Source organism: Podarcis raffonei, chromosome 1, assembly GCF_027172205.1.
Source record: "Podarcis raffonei isolate rPodRaf1 chromosome 1, rPodRaf1.pri, whole genome shotgun sequence".
NCBI lineage: Eukaryota > Metazoa > Chordata > Lepidosauria > Squamata > Lacertidae > Podarcis > Podarcis raffonei.
This window is the reverse complement of record NC_070602.1, coordinates 45530222-45555944: the sequence shown is the minus strand read 5'-3', so window position 1 is coordinate 45555944 and position 25723 is coordinate 45530222. Positions and strand designations below refer to the sequence as shown.

At 45.2% G+C, this 25723-nt stretch overlaps 1 protein-coding gene across 2 annotated transcripts in view; it reads left to right on the top strand.

The window, feature by feature from the left end:
* Positions 1 to 456: 456 nt before the first annotated feature.
* PAPLN (papilin, proteoglycan like sulfated glycoprotein) overlaps positions 457 to 25723 on the top strand; it is a 62930-nt gene continuing 37663 nt past the window's right edge. The window contains exons 1-6 of one of the 2 annotated variants that reach the window (XM_053384157.1): positions 457 to 1049; positions 8685 to 8747; positions 16995 to 17110; positions 18892 to 18952; positions 20085 to 20187; positions 25092 to 25222. In XM_053384157.1, the coding sequence (XP_053240132.1) occupies positions 8688 to 8747; positions 16995 to 17110; positions 18892 to 18952; positions 20085 to 20187; positions 25092 to 25222 (471 nt within the window). In that variant the 5' untranslated portion in view covers positions 457 to 1049; positions 8685 to 8687. The remainder of the gene's footprint in view (positions 1050 to 8684; positions 8748 to 16994; positions 17111 to 18891; positions 18953 to 20084; positions 20188 to 25091; positions 25223 to 25723) is intronic. The other variant, XM_053384166.1, reaches the window with a different exon arrangement.

The following is a 25723-nucleotide window of genomic DNA, read 5'->3' as shown; positions in this document are numbered from 1 at the left end:
AAACCAGTGCAACCAGGGTTATGCTTCAGTTGGGCCTATAGGACATAGCCCCTCAAATCACTGTGGGTCCTAGCTTTATTAAAAGAAAAAGAAAAAGATGTGAGGTCTAGGTACTGCAGAATGCACTTTTCCCCCTGCCTGATTCCAATGGTGTTAACCAGGGGATCTTTAGAGACAGGACTTCAAAGAAGGGGAGGAAAAAGCAAGCATTCCTCCCACCAGCTTTTTGTGTGTATGCACAGCTCAATGCCATAGTTATTTTCCAGTTGGCTTTTCCTGAGGATTCTTATTGTCAAATGAAGATTAAAGTAGGAACAAATTTTTCAAGCAGAGATTCGTATCTTGGTGCTTCTGCATTTTTTCCAGATTTCTGAGATGTACAGTCTTAAGAATTTGAATCACTGCATTGTGAAGATGGATCCAGCCCTGCACAAGATTTGGGATTGATGTTCCCGGCTTCAAAGGGCAGGAGGGGAAAAGTTCAAAGGTGGACTTTGGTGTAGGCCTGTTTTCAGGTTGCAAAGGAAATGCGATTTGCAAAATCTCACTGTTTAAACTCCAGGACTTTAATGGAAATGAGAAACAACAGCTGCAATTATAGACCGTTCCAATAATCTCTCTCTCTTGTCTTTTGATGTGCTGCCTGTGGCTAAAATAAAAACTTAGCTGAGAAAGGCCCCGCCCTGGAAATGACTTGTGCAGCCAACGACAGATTGCGTGTTGTTGTTTTTTTGTTCAAAGACACTCAGGTTAAAGAGCTGGAGATCATTCAAAGCCTGTCCCTTCCATTTGTGCATGGTTACAACTTCAGCTTCTGAAAGCAAAACAGGAAAGCTGTGGAGGAACTTTTGCAGCGGAAGGGGTTAAATGAAACCCAACTCTCCTTTTCCTGTGCAGTAAAGGATTAGTAACCAAACAGAAGCTAGAGGAGAGAGGTGGTGTTAAAGAGCCACTGATTGAGCTGGAAGACTGAGGACTTGAGTGGTGGTGATCTAAGGTAGCACTGCTGCCTCTTGCAGTCATCTGTGAGCAGACAAGCACAGCCACAGGTAAGTCTTCGTTTTGGATTACTGACTGTTTGGCTCTTTGTGCCTCTCGTTGTCCACATAGTGTCTGGGTTTTGGGCTTTTTCATCGGAATAATAAAAAGTTTTGTAAAAGTGACAGGGAAGAAATAACTTAATGTGAGCCTTGTTATTATAAACATCAGATTTCCTGGCAGTAAGAAAGCAGCCTCACGTATTAAATTAATGTTAATCCACCCATAGCTTCAGTAATTCAAATATTATCAAATAGCTAAGATGACATTCCCATGTGGGAGGCAGGTAGAATTTGAGCTTCATATATACGTGGATTGTCTGCCTTTGGATAATCTTCTCAGTTTCGAGCTGAGAAGGCAGTGTATACATTTAACAGATTCTGCATGTGCAGGAAAGGTGATAAGGGTGCTTTTATTTATATGTCAGAAAGTAACTTCCAAGTTTTGGAACTATGGTACCACAAAATCCATTGGTTTCTACACATGCCTCTGTTTAACTATCACTTCTGTGTATATGCTTGGCTGCTTCGAAAAGCAACAGTGGCTGTCTGTGAGCCAGACTGCAGTCCCATGAAAATGTGCAGTTATGCTTCAGTGCCAATGGTGAAATAAGCTAAGCTCAGCACAAGGTGGACAGCAGTGGGTGGCATTATACAATTGGCACAAACCGTGGTGGCTGGCATGGGCTGATTAAACAATCATGTTGCTACATTGCTAAAATGGTTGTGTGAACAATTCCACAGATTTTCTGGAGCTGTGTCAAATACTTGCTTGATCCTGTAGGCAGGATTTCATGGGAATTTCTTTCTTTTTCTTTTCTTTTTTTTAAAAATACTTTGTGTGGGGAAAGGTTTGCAGGATCAAGGCATTTCTTATGTGGTTTTCCCCACATAAAAACCAACAGACTTGTTGGGACAGCCTCCTTTTAAGAGCAGATCAAAAATTCCAGGGTATTAATCAGATTCTAATGACTATTAGAAAATGGTTGCATTTATTTAACAGCTGCCAGAGAGAGATAGAAATTCAACAGGTGTAGCTTTTCTCCAGCATGAAGAGGCAGTGCTGGGTCAGTGTTAGTGGGAGCTTCTTCAGGGAGGGATCATCCTAAGGCTTTCAGAGCATGCACTCAACACGAGAAAGATCCCATGTTTATTCTGTGGCATCTCCAGCTCAAAATACTGTATATATATTTTTGGTGGCTGGGGGAAGGAGTTGTGATTGTTGAGCTGATGCCAGTCATGCTGGAACAGATATCAAACAAAGCAATATAGTAATAATAACGTATGCATCTTAATCAATTAGTTCCCCAATGTTCAGTAACCATGTCCTGTGACTACAATTATTTTTAGACCTTAAGCAACAACTTAAGCCACTTCTACCCCCTTTACTTGGTTTCTCTTCCTCATGGACGATGTTCTTCAGGCCTTCTCTTTATGCTCATGTCCATGTGCCCTACTAATGTCATCAACAGTTAAGTTCCATACACTGGCCTCATCATCTCAGCAGATGCTTATTCTCATGCAGTCCCTTATCTGCTGACAAACCTTTTGCCACATGTCATGCAGAAAGAGCATTGGCCAGACAGTGCACCCCCCTTGCAGCTAGACCCTTGTCAGTCAGGTGGCTGACATCTTTGGAGACATTTGCCGTTCTTCAAGTGAACAGCGGTAACTGCATGTTCACTCCAATACACAGAGATGAAGTTAGTACAGTACAGACTTGCCACACCCTTGATGTCCCTGTGTTGCACATCAAGTTTCCATAGGGGCTTGCATGTGTGGGGGTGTGTGCATGCCTGTAGGTCCCAGCTAGTACAATCTATACACCACAAAATGGAGTGAATAGATTCTGAGGTTGGAGCATAAAGCAGTTGGGATCTGCAGAGACAGGTTCCCAGGGAAATCTAATATCTGGTACAGTATGTGGATGGTAGGGATGGAGCAAGCTGCCATGATCCTGATCATTCACTTGTGCTACAAGTGTTTAAACATCAAATAGTTCTACATTAAAGGAATATCATGAAAGGTGATCATGTACCAATCCCCCTGCCATTCCCCCCATATCAACCCCCTAGCGCTTCCCCTTCCCACCCCATGCAACTACTAAGCTCCCTTTTCACCTTCTGACAGGGGTGCAGGAAGGGGGGTGCAGTCCGCCCCGGGTGTCATCCTGAAGGGGGGTGACATTCGGCGCACCCCCCCTACGACTCCCCCAAGCCCAGTGAGCGGCAAAGTGGCAAGCAGTGAAGCAGCTGCTGCAGCTCTCTCTCCCCCGCCCCCGGCTCGCTGTAGGCTTGGGAGTCGCGGGGGGGGGGGCACCAAATGTCACCCCACTTCAGCCTGAATGGGGGTGACATTCGGCACCACCTGGGGAGGATCGCCGTGCTGAGATCGACCCCTGGGGAGCTCCACCACTGCCTTCTGAATCCCATTTCTGAAACCGCTTCTCTCTTCTATTCTGCAGCCCCACTTTGCACCCTTGTTTTCACCTTCTCCCCGATACCCATGCTTCCTGCTTCCCCTCCTCTTGTGAAAGCCCTCCCCTTGCACAGACCACCCCCCTGCTAATCTCTTGCATTTTCCCTCCCACACACTGCAACTACTGTACTAAGGACTTTTTTCAGCTTCTGCCCAGTTATAAAGCCACCATCCCCTCATTTTCTTCAGACCCTTTCATGCCCCTGTTTCATTTGCAATGCCAAGCCCATGCCTCCTACTCCGCCTTTGTACCCCCATTTTCACCCTCACTCCCATTTTTCCCTCCACCCACCTTGTTACTTTTCTCAACTCTGCCTTGCACACAGATCACCCCATTTCCATACCACTCTCTCTCTCTCCTATTGTGTAGCCCCCTTTGTGCACACACCCTATGCTGATATATCTTTCAAGGTGGATGGAGTCTTAAGAACAAGTCTGTTAGCTACAACTCAGTTGATGGATATGGTAAGAGGGAACACCACTCCTCCCCCCCCCACTCGTGCCTTCCCCTTCTTGCTTGCATGCCATGGCTACCGTTGTGCAACCTGCCTTCACTTTTTGCTCCCTTACCCTACCCTGACTTTGTGCAAATCCAGGATTGTGATGAGGCACTTCAAATCCTCTGAATGGAGGCTGTGTGATGACAACCTCACTTTTTATGTATATAGGAAGATATACACTGAAGCTTTAACTTCACAGTTATTATTGTATGTGAACACACCCATTTACGTTTATGTCTGCTAACTTGTTCAAAAAAACACATTCTCCATGCAGAGAAAAATTACCTTGTATGGAAGAATACTGCCACTGCTTGTTTGTTTCTTTCTGCATGAATTCCAAAGAGAAATGAATCCCAGTTTTGTTAATGCTGTGGTGAAAAGACAGTAATTATTACTTGCAGGGAAAAACAGGTTTTATTTCCAGCAACACAGTTATTTTGTTCTGATCGCACAGTCAGTCGCTCACGTGCTTCCTTTCATGTGCTGCAGTGCCAAGAGAGATCTCACAAATGCACACACCCCTGAAACTGTATGTGTTAATGGCTGGGGGAATAGTGTCTGGACTTGCAAGTATACAGACTGAAGTACTTCTTTTCCTCACTATAAGCTAACATAACATAATATAACATAATCTTATAGGCTGATGTTCTTCTGTGAAACACTTGCTTAAGTGTACATATAGCCTACCCTTGCTCCATGTAGCCAAATGCTGTGAACATGGTTCTCTCCCCCTTCCCTAATTTTACCTGTGAAGTAGGCTATGCTGAGAGACATTGAGTGGCCCAAGAGCATCTCGACTGAGTGAAGATTTGGACCCTGGTCCTAGGTCTGACATTTCACGTTCCTTTTGCAGTTGCAAAATACAGCCTTCCTCCTCGCTCCCCAATCAGCTGGTGTGGAATGGAGAAAGAAATGCTTTGTCAGCCCAATGCTCACCACTTTTGAAAGCATAGGGCTAGGAATGCCCCTTGTGCTGTGGTTCCCAAGCACCTGACAGCCAGGTGAAATCCCACACAAGGGTTTTTGAGAGTGTCAAAATTTACCCACAGGAAGCCAAAAAGGTTCTCTCTCCCTACTGTAATTACTGGTATGAAATCCACCACACATATTAGAAATATGCTTTGCTTGGAATCTCCTTACTATATCTGAGAATCCAAAATAGTTGAGAAGCAGGGCCAACCCTTCTGTTGTATGGGGTGAGATATTTATCCCTCCAGGGTCTCACTGAGTAGCTAATACGGAATTATGGAAGAAATGCCAAAGGAAGTCAGGATCCAAGCACCATGTACATGAGTGGATATTGGTCCAGCTTCCAGGGTCAGAGGTTGATGGTTGCTCTTACTGACCTCCATCCTTGGTACTGTCTTGTATCCTGTTTTAGAGGATCACCTGACCTCCAGGAGCAGCTGTTCAGAGATGTGTGTGTGTCTGTGTGCAAGGGGCTGCAGTAGAAAGATGGATAGGAAGGAGCTATTCTGTGCAGGCCCAGAAATGGCTATTTGGGTCCAATGTATAATTTTCATTAATCAATAATAAACACCATGTGTGCACACAATTCCTTCCAGAATTGTATAAGCAAAAAGAAAAGAAAAGAAAAGAAAAAAGGTCCTTATTCACCCAAGGATTTTACAACTGCAGGGGCTCAGCAGAAATGGATTATAGCACTTCTTTACCATGTGAAAATGAAGTGACAGAGAACAATATTTATGCATTGATCCACTGCCACAGTTCATGCTTTGTGGATTATAAAATGTTATATAATGATCTGCTGCGCTATAGTGCAGCATGAGAAAATTAGATTATTTCCTCTATTACCACCACCACCTCTGTCCAGATGCAAGAGGTGACTTAGCACCAAATAACCAAGGACGTTTTGCAGCAGCTGTGAAATCTCCCAACCAGGGAGTGACTCTGACAATATCCCAGGGACAGATGCTGCATCAGGGAAGACCTAGTTTTCAGCTCTCTGTACACTTTAATTCCTGGCTTGATAGCTGTCCTGCCCCAGGAGTTGCAGTCTTGATGACATTTTTAAAAATACTATCTGACATCTCTGCTTACTTGAAGCCTTAACATTCAGCATTAAGGCACCATTGCTAAGGAGGCTGATATTAACATAAATAGATTATAAACTCAAAGCATACCGTCATTTGAGATACTGTTCTCTTCATTAATTAAAGGCAGAGTTTTCCGAAATGTGTTGTAACCAAGATCTAGAATTTCCTCTGGCCCGTTATCTTGAGAGACAAGCACCTGGCTTCACAAGGAATTCCAGGATGTTTCAGCCTACATCCTCGCTACCTTGGCACCTTCATGAATCACTGTTTCTTCACACTTCAGAGTTGACATAGGGAGAAGGGTTGTAACTCCATGCTACAGCCACATGTTTTGCCCGGTGAAAGTCCTGAGGACTGAGACAGGCCCACATCTGAAACCCTGGGAAACCACTGTCAGTCATTGTCAACAATACTGAGGTAGATGGGGAAATGGACCAACATAGTACAGTGGTACCTCGCAAGATGAATGCCTCATAAGACGAAAAACTTGCAAGACGAAAGAGTTTTTCGTTTTTTGAGTTGCTTCGCAAGACGAATTTCCCTATGGGCTTGCTTCACAAGACGAAAACGTCTTGCAAGTTTGTTTCCTTTTTCTTAAAACCGTTAATACCCAGGGAATCCGTGCTTCGCAAGATGAAAAATTCGCAAGACGAAAAAACTCACAGAACGAATTAATTTTGTCTTGCGAGGTACCACTGTATAGGGAATTTTCATGTGAATATGGGGAATATATTTTTATTACAATTGTCTTGGGGTGCTAGAGAAGGGGTAGTACCTTTGGTGAGGGACACGTTGTGCTCCTTCTGGGATAATTTGCCCACCTTTGGTCCCCATCCTATACTCAGCTCTCACCTGTGGCTCCCAGAGGTGCAGGCCCCAGTCCAGTGGCCACTGCTGCACCAGAGCTTTAGAGGTAAGGCAGCACTCCACGTGCCACTTGCCTCGACTCCTCTGCGCACTGAGCAGTGCCTTACCTGTGGCGCTCCAGCGCAGCAGCGGCTACTGGACCATGGCCTGCTGTTCCAGCACAGTGTATTTTAAATACAGATCTCTCTTCTGCTCAGTGATCTGTTTATCTCTAACATCTCTTTCATCAATTAAATGTCCTGGTCTGCCAAGAGGTAACAAACAGGCAGTTCCAATCTATCTTTTCCCCTCACGTCATCTTTTTGCACCTCTCAGACATGTAGATTTCCTAAATGGAGGCATCTTTACTAAATGGATTTGTAATTTATGATGTTGTTGATTTTGCTGCATTTCCCCCAGAAAGGGAAGTCCAAGCATTGCAATGATCCCATTTGTTATTTGTGGTGTGATAATTCCGTACTGCTGTTCTTATTTGAGTTGTATCTGAGTAAGTCATATTCACAGCAGACCCACTTAAATCAACAAACCTAAGTAAATCACATCCATTGATTTCAATGTGCTTGTTCTGAGCATGACTTGGACAGATGCCACTCTGTGAGAGCCAGTGTGGTGTGGTGGCTAGAGTGCTGTAATTATTGTTGTTGTTGTTGTTATATCTGATGGGAGGGCATTCCACAGGGCGGGTGCCACGACCGAGAAGGCCCTCTGCTTGGTTCCCTGTAACCTCACATCTCGCAGTGAGGGAACCGCCAGAAGGCCCTCAGAGCTGGACCTCAGTGCCCGGGCAGAATGATGGGGGTGGAGATGCTCCTTCAAGTATACCACAACCTGGGAGACCAGGGTTCAAGTTGCTCATTCTCAGCCTAACCGATCTCACAGGGTTAAAATGGAGGAGAAGAAGAGGAAATATGTACACTTGAACGCCTTAGAGGAAAGGAGAGATTTCAAAGTATTAAATAAAGTAAATGATTATTATGCTGTTTTTCTTTTAAAAAATGGTCTCTTATGATAAAAGAGCCTTTTTGGTGGTGTTTCAGCTATGGAACATTCTCCCCTTATCAGTTTGCCTGGTGTCCACTTGATGACTTTTGGTTTCTTGGTAAAATGGTTTTCTCTCCCTCCTCATACCTTTAATGATTTTTACACTGACTTTTAGGTGGTTCTCGAGGAGCTGGCTTGAAGAGTGTTTTTGCTGTTTTAATTACATGTTGCAAGATGCTCTGAAAATATTTTATTGAAATGTGAGGTAAAAACCAGGACCTGTGCCAATTCCTATACCCTAGTGAGGGCTGCACTGGAGCCCCTCGGTCTATCTGCTGTTCCTCCTCCTTACTGTCCTTGGCTGTTCACCTGAGTTTTTCAAGCATGTGAGCAGAAACAGGAGTGGGAGCACTAGATTTGCTCTGCTGGTATGTCTACACAGCACCACCCTTGTCATCCCTTTCTGGTAAGCAGCAGTTACTCTGCTGCCAGGAGGCTATTGCTCTGGCTCCACCATCCCAGGTGAGGCATTCCTGGCAACAACCTCAGTTTGTCTTGCCCTCTCCTTGGTTGCCATGCATACTGACCTCAGAGGAAGAGTACAGATGAAGAACCAATGTTGACAGTGATGAGGTCCTGCTAGGAACTTTCTGTCCTTTCTGCCCCAGTAACTTAGAGCTGACACTGGTTAAAACAAAACAAAACAATTTAGCTAACACAAATTTGGTCTTCTGTGATGAGTAACTCTGTTTTCACCCCCACAGGACATGATGACATTTGCGTTCCTACTGCTTATACTAACAGTGATGCCTTCTTCCATGTTGGCGGTAAGTATTCAGATGTCCTTGTGAGTGGCTGGTTCTGGAGCTCGAGTCAGGTAACGGAGCAAAAGTAATAAACCATGCTAGGAAGATCAGCACGTGAATGCCATTTATGCAACTTTGTTGGCAGATGAAAAATTACAAATTATCTACAGATTAAAAGCGAATAATGCTACCAACATCTACTGGTCATTATGGCTATAATGCTGTCTCCACAATCAGAAGGAGCATACCTCTCTGAATACAAGTTGCTTGGGAAGAATAATGGGGGACAGCTATTGTCTGTGTGGACTTCTTGTGGGCTTCCCATAGGCATCTGGTTGACCACTGTGGAAAACAGGAAGCTGTTCCTATTTAGACTTTTGGTCTGATCCATCAGGGCTGATTTTAATCTTACTTGTTTAAACAATCATAATTGTTCTAGAAATTGTAGTGGTTTCAGATCAGTGAGTGGGAATTAAGAGAGTCAACAATGTGCTGGAACCTGCCCATTGTAAGTTGGTGGAAGGCCCATCACTAATGTCAAAGAAAGTAGAATGTAATGTATTTCTGAGAAGATACTGTGGTCCCATCAATATCTTTACACAAAATGTATTTTGATAGCTTCAAAAATCATTCCTTCTTCATGCCCTACTTTTTTAGGTTTTTAAGAAATGTTGGACATGATACAGCCCAGGTTAAGCATGGTGGTCTTAAAACTCTCTAATTTGAATAAGTGTGATGCTAAAATACTTAACTCTGCAACATGACCAATTATATGTATCACCTTGCAGGACCTGGTGTCAGGCTCCCCATACCCCAACCCATATAATGGGCAAGGAGCAGATCTGAGGGAAGCCCACCATTGGCTCCACCCCCTGGCACAGCCTAAGTCCCAGCCCTCATCCCCATTTGCCAAAGCAGGGTGCAGGCTAGGATCCGGTTCCTGACAGATGCGCGCAGGGAGGGGTTCTCTTATGACTGTTTTTTGGCCTCATTAGTTCTAACTGAGCTGTTGGGGTTGGGCAATTTCAGACTGCTGGTGGGGGACTTAAATGATTGAATGCTCTTTCTTAAAACACACACAGAGAGAATTAGATGTCCCACCACCACCCAAAAGCCAATTGCTCTTTACCTTTGCCCCAGAATAAATACCAAATTCTGCATCAATGCATAGTACATGCATTGTACTATGGCACCAGAGCTTGCCTTCAAAGACATCCGATTAGCATAATCTAGACTCCCTGGTTTCTGGATGGGAACCAGGGCAAAAACTGATGCAGTACCAGCTCTTATTTCTGCCATAGCTGTTGGCAGAATAATTACAGTTTTTTTAAAAAAAACATGTTTATTGTATATTTATATTTGAGTGCATTGCAGTACCAACATTTATCAGCTTATATTACCTTTACTTTTTAGGTATTGACTATTCTGCATCTGACATTTGAAGATTAATACACTGCTATTTAGTATGCTACTTTGTATTCCTGTTTCATCTTCTGTTTCATCTTCTGCTGTCAGTATTTTATTTATCTTCCCTTGCCCAGGAGGTTCCTGTTTTGTACAAGTGCATTTCCTTGATAACTGTGGAGTTATTATGCATATTAAAGATACTTATCCCATTTCACCTTGAAAGCTTTTTACAAACAAGCTGTCTCACTGAGGCAATGAATCAGGAGTTACAGAAATGATTACAAGAAATGATTTATTCCTTCATGGGCTAAGTGCTTTGAGCCTTCCCTGCACAGGACACACATGTTGACTCTATTTTAATATTGCAATAGATGAGCTTGTATCCCACCTGCATCTCTCTTGATATAAAGATTGGATACGTTGTGTTACTGAGCATCTGGCATGCCTCTTTGCACAGTCTCAAAAATATTCTAAAAGGGTTATTAGCATTTGTTTGTTTGTTTTCCTAGTACTATTTTCCTGTACTAAGTCTTCACTGTTCCAAACAACCTTTCATATTGCATAAGACTGGAATTGGACAGGAGAGGGTAAATGGTCAGGGCACTACTGAAGACTGCTTTCGTAGCCCTGACAAAGTTGCCAAACACCTTCCTTTTGTTCTCATTAGCTTTCCTTCTGAATGATTAGGAAATACCTGAAATATCTGAAGTGAGATTCTTATTCTTTCTTCTGAACATAATTGTGATCTCCAAGCACATTAAAACTTGGTTAGATTTACATCTGCCACCACCCACCTTTAAATAAATGTTCTTAGGTTATTCTTTGAATAAAAAAATTCTTAGGTTAGAATAAATCACAGATACTTAGCATTGCAAATAAGTTTATGTTTTATTCACAGAGTTTCCAGAAGTTACATCAGACAAGTGTCTATCCATTGGCAGTAAAACAAAAATGGAAAAAAAGTTTCCAAATGTTTTATAAAGAAAATAACTTCGTTTCCTTACAAACAAACAAAAAAGAACATGTAATCAGACTAGCAAAGATCCAGGCTTTAACACCTCCCTTTGGGAAAGATTGAATTCACTTAGTTTTTCTTGTACAGTAGTTGGGAGCCATAGCCACATGGCTCCTTGCTTGTTCCAAGAAGCATGAAGAGAAGGAAAAGGGGTAGAGCATGCTAAGCCACACCCACTGGCAACCTGAGCTCAGGTTAACTTTTTCATGTGTGCAAGTGTGAGTCAGTGACTGTATACAACATATATATTGTCCCCTTCCCTACCCATGGGGAAGTTGTTATCTAGGTATCTGTGAATAAAATAAAAACAGACAAAGAGCTGAGTTTGGGCTCTGTAAACATCTGATCTGACACGGGTGGCACTGTCAGTTAAACCACAGAGTCTAGGACTTGCCAATCAGAAGGTCGGCGGTTCGAATCCCCGCGACGGGGTGCGCTCCTGTTGCTCGGTTCCTGCTCCTGCCAACCTAGCAGTTCAAAAGCACGTCAAAGTGCAAGTAGATAAATAGGTACCACTCCGGCGGGAAGGTAAACGGCATTTCCATGCACTGCTCGCCAGAAGCAGCTTAGTCATGCTGGCCACATGACCCAGAAGCTGTACGCCGGCTCCCTCGGCCAATAAAGCAAGATGAGCGCCGCAACCCCAGAGTCGGTCACGACTGGACCTAATGTTCAGGGGTCCCTTTACCTTTAAGCATCTGTTCTGATACAGGAGCACTCGTCCTAGGTATATTTTTAAGTAACCTCCAGGTTGAATTACTGCCCTGTGTTCTATGTGGGACTGCCCTTGAGTTTGGTCTGTCTGCATGCAGCTGATGCAAAATGTGGTGGCTCAGCTGCTCACTGGTGCTGGATCATTGCCAACTTGTTGCTTGAGCCTTGAAAGAATTGCACTGGCTGTCATTTGGCTACCAGTCTAAGTTCAAGGTGCTGGTTTTGGTTTATAAAGCCCTCTGCAGCTTGGGACCAGGATACCTGAAAGTTCATCTCATGCCTTGTTTACCCAGTTGATCACCTCACTCTGCAGGCAAGAGCCTCTTGCAGATACCATCTTATCAGAAAGTCTGTTCCACACAATGTAGGATTTGAGCCTTTAGTGTTATGGCAGTCATGCATTGGAATTCCCTCCCCTTGAAAATAGACAGGTGCTGTCTCTGTTGATGTTTTGGTGCCTGCTGAAGACTTTCCTCTTCCCACAAGCCTTTTAAGTTTGTATCTTTCCTAGTCTGCATCTGTATTAGAATTGTTTTAAATAAGCTTTTACTGTTTTTTCCCCTTGTTGTTTGCCACCCTTGACTCCTTTGAGAGATAAACACACACACAAATATATATATTACAAAATGCCAATAAGCCTCCAGTGATCTCCCTGCAAAGGGAACCAAATCTGGACATATCTTGTGCCCAGGGACATGTCACCACAGTGAGTGTGAGAAGTGGATTGAGAAGGCGGGTCGGTATAACAATATCTTCATTATTGCTCATAATCTTGGGATTATTTGCCAGCAGCACAGTTTGTACCAGAGCAAAGTCAAGCCTAGTAATTGGATTACTTGGTTTGTTAAGCTGTAGTGATACTAATTGTAGCATCACTAGCTTTCTGAGAAGGGTTTTTCAAGGCTGCCATATGAAATTCTATTAAACACCTCCTTCTCCATAAAACTCAAAAGATCACCTTCTAAATTCATTTGTATCTGTAGTGCAGTCCGATGAGGGGAACAAGCAAAATACCAGGCAGAACTCTGGAAGTAATTAGGAGTAAATTAGGTGACTTGGTATTAATTTCCAGTACGCTTGGACAGACTTTTGATTCAGCAGTTAATTCAGCAGGTTCTTGGTGATTTCTGGTTGCCATCCTCTGGAGCAGGGGTAGCCAACATGGCGCCCTCCAGATGTTGCTGGACCACAACTCCCATCATCCCTGCCCATTTGCCATACTGGCTGGGTCTGATGGGAATTGGAGCCTAATAACATCTAGAGGGCACCATGTTTGGTGCCTTGGCTCTAGAACAAGGTGGTCCAACTTTTCATACCAAGTGGGCAGCAAGAGTACTTTGACATGGAACCGGTGGGTGGGCTGCACACTGCCTTGTTGCACAGAGTGGGGGGGGGTGAGGCAAAAAGTTGATAGTTCTGCCACTGTTGTCCCTCTCCCTCTTTTGCCCACTGCCGCTCTTCCACTCCCTGCCTTGTTTATTTTTTTAAAGACTGCAGCTAATGCAGCGGCGGTTCTGGCGATTTTACCACCTGACTCTTGAGGAAGAGGGCCTTTCCTCAGAGCACAGAATTCTGAGTAAAGAGGCTCAGGAGATTGCCTAGATGACCATCGCTTTTCTTCAGTAGTTAGAAGTTCTCTTTTAAATGTAGTTTAAAGTTACTTTGAGAACTGTGATGATTTTTAAAATGTGGCAGTGCTGCACACTCTCCTGGGCCATGACCCAGAATGCCTCTCTCTGAGGAAGAACCCCCTTCAGGCTGAAGGATTGGGTGGGCACTCTGGATAGCCCCACAAGAGATCACCAGATCAGGAAGGCAAACAAGCCAGGATCTACAAGAGGCAAATTCAGCACCCCATTTGTTGTTGTTGTTGTTTAGTCGTGTCCGACTCTTCGTGACCCCATGGACCAGAGCACGCCAGTCACTTCTGTCTTCCACTGCCTCCCACAGTTTGGTCAAACTCATGCTGGTAGCTTCGAGAACACTATCCAACCATCTCGTCCTCTGTCGTCCCCTTCTTGTGCCCTCCATCTTTCCCAACATCAGGGTCTTTTCCAGGGAGTCTTCTCTTCTCATGAGGTGGCCAAAGTATTGGAGCCTCAGCTTCAGGATCTGTCCTTCCAGTGAGCACTCAGGGCTGATTTCCTTAAGAATGGATAGGTTTGATCTTCTTGCAGTCCATGGGACTCTCAAGAGTCTCCTCCAGCACCATAATTCAAAAGCATCAATTCTTTGGCAATCAGCCTTCTTTATGGTCCAGCTTTCACTTCCATACATCACTACTGGGAAAACCATAGCTTACCTGAGTAAATAGTCTCTGTTTGCAAATGGGAAGACCAGCCCTGGAATCAGCTGTCAAGCCCAGTCAGCTTCTGTATGTGCAATGGGACAGTGGCATCCTCCTATTATTTGCCTCAGGCAGCAGAATGTCTTGGGCCTGGCCTGCTCAAAGAGATGCCATTTTTCCTCATTTATCTTTGTGTGTCATCGAAAGAAAAAAGAAGCAAAAGACATAAGTTCTGATAAGTGTGCATTTACCACCTGACCTTTTTTCTTCTGGTGTGAAAATGACAAAGGCCAGCCCTGATTGTGGTAATAGTCTTAAGGTCTAAGCATACAATCTATAAAACGCAATGTGTCTGAAACCAGTATTGCCCCGCGAAGATTTGTTTCTCAGCAGACTAATTCAGAGTGTTCCAGCAGCCGTATCTATTTTTATTTGGGGCTTAAACCGGTTAGAGCAACTGGAAAGCTCAGAGAAAAACTTACTGGGGCCATCAGCAAATGCTGGTAGAGTCATGTTTATTCAACCTGGAACACTTTATATTTAAACAAGATCTGGCATCTAATCAGAAAATGGACCAAGAAGTCACTAAATTGACAACATAAGCCCTGTATGAACTTTGGTCAAATTCAAACATTTAAGATGCAAAATTAAACTCTATGCTCTGCTGGATGGTTTGTAGATGTTTAATCTTCCTGTACTTGGAGTGAACCGTCATAGATACTCTTAGCAAGAAAGGGATGCTTTTTTCGTTTTCTTTTTTTCCACCCCTCCGAAGCGACCACAGGTACATACTTGCAAATTTTTACCAAGCCCGTCTGTGTGCCTGTAATCAGGGAGTACCAGATTCACTGGGCCATATTTTTTGGGACTTCCCTTTGCACAGCAGACTCCACAAACAGGTGTTGAGCAAGATAATGTACCTGCAACCCACATCTCCGAGAGAAAGCCGGATGAGGTTCCTCCTAGCGGATAGGGACAAGGACGTTATTGCCCCAGCGGCTTCCTTTATAATCTCCATCTTCCCTGAAAGTGTTCTTAATGAATCATTCCTCTAGGGCAGGGGTTGTCAACCTGGTCCCTACCTCCCACTATTGGGCGTTTCAGGATTCTAGGTGGGCGGTAGGGGGTTTTATGGCACAAGTTGAATCCTCCTTCCATCTAGCGCTGGTGGGCGGTAAGGAAATTTTACCATCAAGAAAGATGCATTAGTGGGCGGTAGGTATAAAAAGGTTGACTACCCCTGGTCTAGGGAATAAACAGCGTGAAGCAGAACAATCGAGTACCTTGTGATCCTCGACAGCCTCACTCCTGTCCCTTTTAAATTTATCCTCGTGTTTTGAAATGTTTTAACTTGTAATGCCAGTAGAGGTATTTGCATTTGTATTTGTGCTTTTAGCAAACTCATTATCCAAGTGTGAATCTTTATGTGGTCAAAATGGCTACATGCACAAAATGAAGGTAGTGTCAGAGTTGGGAATAACTAAAAGCTTTGCAGAAGGGACAAAATGAAGAAAAGAAAAAAGAAACTCTGGTGACTGAACATGCTGAGATTGCATGATACTGAACATCTGTTGAAGGTTGGGGTGGGGTGGGGAAAAGGAATGAAAAACTAGGGGAATGGAATGGTGTATCCTTGAGAAGGGCATGGCAGTGTTGTGTTCCCCATTGCAACCTTCTGTTGCAGGTCCCCACTTGTTTAATTATAAATTCCAATTGGCTTAGATGCATTTCGATACTACCCTTAGGACATACTAACAGTTATGTTAATGTGTTGGCATCCTTCACCAATATGCTTCAGGCTTTGTGAAGAGAAATTCATAACTGGACTCATATCTATATCTACAGTATATAGATAGATATAGCCTGTTTTGGCTAAGCAACTGTCCTATACTAAGTCAAAACATCTATATTATAGACCAGTACTATCACTGCTGACAGATGGTGGCTCTTTAAGGTGTAGCAAACAAAACTGTCACTCAGTCCTGCCACCTGGGATTCTTGAACTGGAAATTATTGGGACCAAATTTCGTGATACTAAACTCTAACACCTTTGCTGATTGCTTGAAGAATAAAGGAGGGCAAATTAGCTGCACTCCCCAATGTACTCGTACTCAGAAATAAGTGTCATGAAATTCACTGGGGCTTAAAGGTAAAGGGACCCTTGACCGTTAAGTCCAGTCGTGGACAACTCTGGGGTCCTGCGCTCATCTCACTTTACTGGCCAAGGGAGCCAGCATTTGTCCACAGACAGCTTCTGGGTCATGTGGCCAGCATGACTAAGCCACTTCTGGTGAAACCAGAGCAGTGCACGGAAATGCTGTTTACCTTCCCGCCAGAGCTATACCTATTTATCTACTTGCACTTTGACGTGCTTTTGAACTGCTAGGTGGGCAGGAGCTGGGACCGAGCAATGGGAGCTCACCCCATCGCAGGAATTCGAACTGCCGACCTTCTGATTGGCAAGCCCTAGGCTCTGTGGTTTAGACCACAGCGCCACCCGCTATGGTCTGAAGGTCAGCGGTTTGAATCCCTGCGATGGGGTGAGCTCCCGTTGTTTGGTCCCTGCTCTACTGTCTGTTGACTGTTGAAGGATATTCTGATTTAGGTTGCATATTAAGTTTACTCAAATTAAATGTTACTTTTGTACATTCTACACACAACCCAAAATTCATCTCATCAGTGTTACAACTCTGATGTGTAGCTCTCGGGCTTCGAAATGCTGGTCCTCTTACCACTTAAGCAGATTTTTATGATCATAGAATTGTAGAGTTGGGAAGGGACTCTGAAGAAGCAGTATACATATTTCATTCAATAAAATATACATGCAGCTGCATTATTCTTACAGGCTCGTAAAGCAAAGAGGCAAACTGACTTCTGGGGGAGCTGGGGAGAATGGGGCGACTGCAGCAGGAGCTGCGGTGGAGGCGTCAGTTTTCGGCAGCGACGCTGTTACTCAATAAGGTAAGAGCCTCAGTAAGGTAAGGGCCTTTCCCTGCCAGCTTTCTCCTCCTGAAGACAAAGCCTTTGCCAATACAGGGGAGAGCAACTGTTAGGTGGGCTCCCCTGTAGGAAAAGCAATAAAGAGTCTAGCTGGAACTTAAATATTAAACTTACATGCCATGATAAATATTTTTTTGTGGGCTAGACCACAAAATGCATGAAGTGGTCTAGCAACACAGTTCTAATCATGTCTACTCAGAAGTAAGATCTATTGAATTCAATGGGGCTTACTCTCAGGTACATTGGATTAAGACTGCAGACTAAATGTCTTTAAGGAGAAGACTGGTTCTGGGCAATTATTGTTTTTTCCAAAACTGAAATTCCCTTCAGTTGTTGCTGCGTTTGCAAAAGCCGTAGAATCAACTGGGACATGGTTAGCATGATGTCATTTTCTGAAGGCTAGAGAAAGACTAGATGCCATATCTATGTGGTACTAAAAATGCCTGAGCCTGCCAGGGCAGGCAGAGCTGCACCCTTAGACGTATGTTCTGGATGAAACTGGCCAGACAGAGAATACTATTAAATACGTAGTATCTGCCTCGATGTTGCTTTGAAAAAACCATCACATTTTCTACAGCCGTGTAGATTTGATATACCACCAACTTTCTGAGACTGTGATCCTAAATGCACTTATCGGAAAGTCAGCTCCATTGAACACAGTAGGCTTACTGTGAAATAAACATGTCTAAGATTGCCCTGTGAATTTTGCATTTTCTCCAGAGTGTTTATCTGCCTGAAGGGTTTATCTACTGATTAAACTGTAGCTCTTTCCAGTACGGATTGGCATCAGAGAAGGCAATGCCCCTCCCTTACCGTAAGCACAGTACTTCAAAGTATAGTGAATTCACATGATGGGAAATTATAGCAGCTTGAAACTGATCACTATGCACCAATGTTTTATATGCAGCAGGGTTCTGTCCTTCTTTAGTTACTAGCTCACTAGCAACCAGTGCTGATTAATAACAATTTAGGGAACTTTCTAAAAACACTATCCAAGCTGTATGGTCCTTATTTTTCTATGGGCAGCTCTCCTAAGCCATATAGGTGGAGGGGCAACTGTGCAGCAAATACATTGGTGGGATCCATGTAATTGGTCTAGGGGCCATATAGTTGGGCTTTCCCAGCTGCTCGTAGAATGGTTCCCATGCAGCTAGGCTTGCATGAATTTCGGCTCACATCTATCTTCCGGCAAGGTGGTGGCTGAGCCTAGTTCAAGGGTAGTGAGAGGGGGGAAATGAGCAGCTTGCATGCCACCAAACAAAAAGACGGGAGTCTGCATGTCACTGGCCTGTTGGTGGGTGGGAGGCTGTGGTTGCTTTTGGAGAACTGATGCTACTTCAAGGCTATCCAGGAGTCTTCCTACTGTCTCTGTTTGTTTCTCTGATCTGGCTTGCAATTCTGGCTGGGACACTGGTTTTAATCAACCATCATACCTTTTGAAGGTGGGTATGTGAGGGGAAGGCAGAGAGTGCTCAGGTTTATCACTTGTTCTTGCTCCAACAAACCATAGTTGAACTGGGCTGGGAGAAGTAATCTGACCTGGGCCTCATTCCCTTACAAGGAAACAGATGTCATAAAAGGCTACCTTGAAACTTCCTACCACCTGGGGGGAGGGGAAGTGCAGAAGACTTCACTGTCAATTAGCACCTTATTAGCAAATGTAAGAATGAATTGATGGTAGATTTTTGTCATTTATAATCCCCCCCCCCCAAGCCATTGCAGATTGTTGATTTCTCTTTCAGGGCAGATGGTGGGTTCAGCTGCATAGGACCGACCCGAAACTATCGCTCGTGCAATGTTAAGGTAAATTGACCAGTGAGTTCTTTTATGCTGCTGTTCTCCCTATTACTTCAAGAGCTTCAAGATTTTTTTCTGCCAGTTACATCTGACACCTACTCAATGTCTTAAGGAAGATTACAAATGAACTTCCTTGAACCAACTGTGTCATAAAAACAAATGGGCTAACAGATGCGTAAAAGGACACCATCCTCACCATTTAATGCATGACAGCTATTCAGAACTAATTAACATTAGCAAACATTGAGTACAAGAATGTGATAATTGATATATACAATTCGTTTCCCCCCTAGTTTCCTGACAAATGGGATTTTATACTATATTGAACAACCTTTGTACAATCTTTCTATTGCACAAATGTACAGCGCATGTATTTACATCTGCTTCTGAATAGAGTAATTTCTTTTATAAACATATTATGTAAGCACTCTGTTATCCCTGGATAGTATTTCCTTGACTTTAGTTTTTTATGTATTTTGGGGATGAAGTAGAGGTTGAACTGAGGTGAAAGACTCTCAATAAACTTTTGAAAAATGGCCACACATGGAAATTTTGAGTAGGCAGAAGAAGCAGTAGTATCTGTGTAGTTCCCATGATTATATAAACAAGCCCAGAAATGTGCTATGTAGTCTCCACCGAATAGATGCCATTTTCTGTTGATCACCATGTTCTTTAGTAGCCTTCCCTTTGATATTCAACATTGCATTTGAAAGACTTATATAATGCAAGGTAGGAAGAAAGGCATAAAAAATAGAGGCAGAAGCCTGAACTCTGAATGGGAAGGAATAGAAGGTTTGAATAGTTTTCCTCACTTATTGTGCCCACTGACTAGCCTAAGATCACTCAGTGAACTTCATGGCTGAGTGGCAATTTGAACCCAGGTATCCATGCACCAGCACTTAGTTCACTGGTTCCAGTTGCATGCTGGTGCAATCCAAAGTCTGCATGCTGATATCCAAAGTCTTTTGAAAATGAGGAAGCATAGAATAAGTGGATCCCAAACCACCTTCCATAAGTTAGGCTGACTTGAGGAAAATACAGAAAGTCACACACAGGATAGTTCTTCCAAGCAAGATGCTTATCTTCTTCTATTGCAGACTTTGTTCCAGATAACAGACTTCTTTCTCATCCTTCCTAGAACTGTCCTGAGGGCTCCAGAGATTTTCGAGCAGAGCAATGTGCTGAGTTTGATGGGACAGAATTTCAGGGAAAGAGATACAAGTGGCTTCCTTATTATGGAGGTAATCCATGGATTTACTCTTACTCAATGATTATGCAGTTCATTTGACATAGCGAATTAGGGAGAAAGTGAAATGGCTTCTTTTAGAATCAAATCTCTGCTTGGACAGTACTTCAGTGCTACATCCTGCAAAAACTGATTAGAGTCCATTGAAATAGATTTTGCAGGATTTGTGGAGAAGTCCAGTTTGATCACAAATGGTATGTAGGTGGCTTTGTTCCAAATTTTGAGAGGTATTGGGGTGTGTTCATAAGGTGACTTGAATATATTTTAATTATATTTAAAGTGTAATAATATAATAATAATAATAATAAATTTTATTTATATCCCGCCCTCCCCAGCCGAAGCTGGGCTCAGGGCGGCTAACAACAATCAAAATAGTCCAACATTCTAAAAACATTCATTATAAAATTAATTAAAATCAAATTAATGGCAACCATCAAGCAAAATTCTGTGCAGATTGCCAGAGGAGGGGGTCAGGCTGTGCCCTGACCAAAGGCCTGGTGGAACAGCTCTGTCTTGCAGGCCCTGCGGAAAGATGTCAGGTCCCGCAGGGCCCTAGTCTCTTGTGACAGAGCGTTCCACCAGATTGGAGCCGCGGCCGAGAAAGCCCTGGCTCTAGTTAAGGCCAGCCTAACCTCCCTGTGGCCTGGGATCTTTAGGATGTTTTTATTTGCAGACCGTAAATTTCTCTGTGGGACATACCAGGAGAGGCGGTCCCGTAGGTACGAGGGTCCTAGGCCGTATAGGGCTTTAAAGGTTAAAACCAGCACCTTAAACCTGATCCTGTACTCCACCGGGAGCCAGTGCAGCTGGTATAGTACCGGATGAATATGATCTCGCAGCGAAGACCCCATAAGGAGTCTCGCCGTGGCATTCTGCACCCGCTGGAGTTTCTGGGTCAGTCTCAAGGGCAGCTCCACGTAGAGCGAGTTACAATAATCCAGTCTGGAGGTGACTGTCGCGTGGATCACAGTGGCTAGGTCAGGGCGAGAGAGATAAGGAGCCAACTGCTTAGCTTGGCGGAGATGAAAAAATGCCACCTTTGTTATAGCTGTAATCTGCGCCTCCATAGAGAGGGAGGTATCGAAGATTACACCCAAACTCTTAACGGACGATGCTGGCACTAATTGCACCCCCACAAGAGATGGGAGTTGCCCCCTCAATCCCATATCGCTCCGTCCCAGCCAGAGGACCTCTGTCTTCGATTTAACTTCAACCGGCTCCCACGTGACCATCCAGCCACAGCTTCCAGACATCTGGTCAGTGTATCTGGGGCCGAGTCAGGATGGCCGTCCATCAACAGATAGAGTTGGGTGTCATCGGCATACTGATGGCAACCCAGCCCAAAACTCCGGACAAGCTGGGCGAGGGGGCACATAAAGATGTTAAAAAGCATCGGGGAGAGAATCGCACCCTGAGGCACTCCACACACCAAGGAGTGGCGCGATGACAGTTCCCCCCCAAGCGCCACCCTCTGTCCTCGACCAGAGAGAAACGAGCGCAGCCATTGAAGGACTGTGCCCTGGATCCCCACGTCGGCAAGGTGGTGGTCCAGGAGTTCGTGATCGACCATGTCGAAGGCTGCTGACAGGTCTAGAAGAATCAGCAGCCCCGACCCGCCTCGATCCAGCTGCCTGCGGAGATCATCTGTTAGGGCGACCAGAGCCGTCTCGGTCCCATGACCAGCGCGGAAGCCGGACTGGAATGGATCGAGAGCCGATGTTTCATCCAGAAACCTACCAAGCTGTTCAGCAACCGCTCTCTCAATCACCTTACCCAGGAATGGAAGATTCGAAACCGGGCGGTAATTGGATAGATCTAAAGGATCTAATGATGTTTTCTTTAAGAGCGGACGCACCACTGCCTCCTTCAGTTCCCCTGGGAATATCCTGGTGCCAAGGGACAAATTGATGATATCACCCAGGGGGGCCCGCACCTCGTCTGGACACTCTCTAATCAGCAAAGACGGGCACGGGTCAAGAGGACAGGTGGTGGGCTTTCCAGCTTGGAGGAGTCTGTCCACATCGGCTGGGGATATCCGGTCAAAGTGGTTCAATACTGGACCCGAGGACAGTCGAGGGGCCTCCAGTTCCTTTATTGTATCCAAATTGGCAGGGAGGTCATGGCGGAGCAACAGGACCTTCTCCGCAAAAAAGCTCGCAAATGCCTCACAGCTATGTGTCGAATTGTTATTTAAATTTGGCTGTCCTTCAAGGGACGTTAAAGACCTAATTATACTAAATAATTGCGCCGGGCGAGAGCTAGCGGAGGCAATGGAGGCCGAGAAGTAGGACTTCTTAGCGGCCTTCACTGCCATCTCGTAGGTTTTCATAAAAACCCTATAAGATGTTCTTGAGGCTCCGTCACGGGCACCCCGCCATACTCGCTCTAGCCGTCTGAGGTCCCGCTTCATTTTCCGAAGCTCCTCGGTAAACCAGGGAGCCCGGTTTCTGCGGGGTCGCAGAGGGCTCCTAGGTGCGATCTCATCGATGGCTGCTAGGAGCTGGATATTCCAGCCCTCAACAAGCTCAGTCAATGAGTCACCAGGGGGAGCAAGGTCCCGTAAGGCCTGACGGAATCTATCAGGGTCCATCAGCCTCTGCGGGCGAGCCCAAATTGGCTCACCACCTAAGCAGGGTGGGGGTGGAAAATCAAACCTGGCTTTCAATGCGTAGTGATCAGACCATGGCACCTTCATCGAAGGAGACATGATCACATCTATACCGGCGCCAAAGATCAAATCCAGCGTGTGGCCTGCTTGATGTGTGGGGCCCGAAACAAACTGGGAGAGCCCTAGTGTCGCCATGGAAGACACCAGGTCCAGAGCCTGTGAGGAGGGAATGGCATCAGCATGGATGTTGAAGTCCCCCAATACCAATAGGTTAGGGAACTCCAAGGCCCAGCCGGCCACCGCCTCCAGCAGGCCTGACAGGGTGGCTGCTGGTGCGCTAGGTGGCCGGTACACCAGGCAGACAGCCAAGCTCACCTCGGAGCCCCACACTAGGCCAACACATTCAATGCCGGGGATCGATGGCGATGGCAGAGCCCTGAAACAACAGTCTTCTCGGATTAATAATGCCACCCCTCCCCCCCGGCCCACAGTCCGCGACTGGTGGAGGACGGAGAAACCCGGGGGCGCCATCTCTCGTAAGGTAACAGTTTCCCCTTCGTGCACCCGGGTCTCCGTCACACAAGCCAGGTCAACCCCGTGCGAGGTGAAGAAGTCTCGCAGGGTGGCGGTTTTGTTGCCTATAGACCTGGCATTGCACAACACCAGTGACGGAGGTGAGTAATCCTTGCTCACCCTACCTTCGTCCCTCGGGATGGGGTGCAGATTGGAAGGGGTACGAGCATATCCGTATCTCGATCCCCTTCGCCTATGACATCTGCCCCCACCGCCATACCTCCCTCGCCCCACTACGGTAGCAATCCCAAGCCTCAAACCAACCTCCATTTACAAAATAGAAAAACAAATCAAACCAAAAACAATTGTACCAACAAAACAAATCCCCACCCCACTCAATATCCAACCCCAAACCAAAATAAAACGGAACAAAATAAAAATACATCAATAAAAACCACCGTTCACGGTGGTACAACAAAGTAAAAAGTAAAAACCCCTATAAAACACTTTAAAATATATAAAAACATTTTAAACATTTGCTGCGGCAACACCAGTGTCCTTAAGACAGTAGCGGTGGTGAGTGTGGGCCCCGCCCCCTAGGCCTGGTGGAGTGGGCCTACAGGAGGGAGCGGCCTTCCTCAACCCCCACGGTGCAGCAGCAGCAGCAGCAGCAGCAGTGTCCTAGTGCCTCATGAGGCCTCTTAAGCTGTGGCGGTGGTGAGTCAGTCTGGGCCCCGCCCCCTAGGCCTGGTGGAATCAGCCTGAGGAGGGAGCGGCCTTCCCAACTCACAGTGCAGCAGCATTGGTAACTCCTGGTTGTTGCTAGTCAGTGCTATTTTTCTGGAAAAAGATGTGCCTGAACTCACCAGGAACTCACCCTCATTCTCTTAGAATGGCAATGGTGCCCAACTCTGGCAAGTTCTGACTGAAAAAAAGCCCTGTTGTTAGTATAGCTAATTCACATTGTCTGTGGTTACAAGTGAACTCTATTCTTTTCCTGTTGCAAAGTTTTCCATTCCATCCCCATTTGTCTAGTCCAAAAATATACTTTTCTATGGGCAGTTGTTATGCACTTCAGGAGAGCTGGCATAAAAATGAAATCCATGTTGAAATGTAAATACGCCCTCAGCCACTGGCAGAGGAAAAGGGGGGGTGCAGGCCACCCCAGGTGTCATCCCTGAGGGGGGGGTGACATCGCTGCGCCGCCCCCCTGGGACGCTTGCCCCGCCCCCGCTTGCTCCACCTCTGCCCTCAGCATATCCCTTGATCAGCTTTAAAACTACCATATGGCCCTTGACATGTGTGCACAGATACAGCAAAAGCAAATTCTCCTTCATTCAACATGTCACAGTTCAATAAGGGTGGGCTGATTCAAACCAGTAATAATATACCGCCCAGCCTTTAAATCCTTTCTCCAGGTACTGATGATCAGGCTTTACCCTCTCAGTACTGGAAAAAGTTTTCTTCATAGAAAGTGTGCTGTAATAAACGGGAACCCCAATGAAAGCCTTCTTCAACTTGATTCAGGGAGTCAAAGAACATGCCCTATGCAGTTGCTTGCATCTTTATTGTGCAGTCAATCGTTTCAATGATGGTAGTTCCGTACTGCTTTTAACCGTTTTCTTGTGTTTTCACATTGCTGTGCAGTGCCCTGGTATTCTATGGGATAGAAGTATTTATATAAATAAATAAAGCTGCACAATGTTGTATGTGCCTTTGTGGGGAAAAAAAGAACATGCAGATTAACACATTGCTTTTTTGCTTTCCTCTCCTCACAGCACCCAATAAATGTGAACTAAACTGTATCCCAAAGGGAGAAAACTTCTACTACAGGCACAAAGACACCGTGACTGATGGGACACCCTGTGAGCCAGGGAAGCATGATATCTGTGTGGAAGGAGTCTGCCAAGTAGGCCTTTGTTACCTCTCTCTTGAAAATCGTGTCCGTCTTCCTCCCCCCCCTTATTTCCTTTCTCCCCCCCCCCTTTGCTCTTAGTTCTTTTATTTATTAATCAGATTTGATCCTATCCTTCCTTTTAGATGCTCACAGTACTATACCTGGGCGTATCCCATTTTACCCTCAATTTTGTTCTGTAGCAGACGGTGTGAGGGGGGGACGACGACACTGCCGCTCATTGACTTCTGGTGGGTTTTTACTGCGAAGGAGTAGGGCTGAGGCAGTGACGAGGTCAGTTCAGTGCAAACAAACCAGCAGGAGTGCCCTATTGGCTCTGCCAGTGCATTGGTACTATGCTGACCTTGCTGCCAGGTCACCCGTCTACCTCTTGATAAGCAGCAGGTCAGGTGATCCGTGGCACCCCACCCCTTCCCATCATCCACTATTGCCTTCGTTTGGTAGGCTAGGCTGATAGTGACTTGCCCAATGTTAACCTGTGAGCTCCATGGCTAA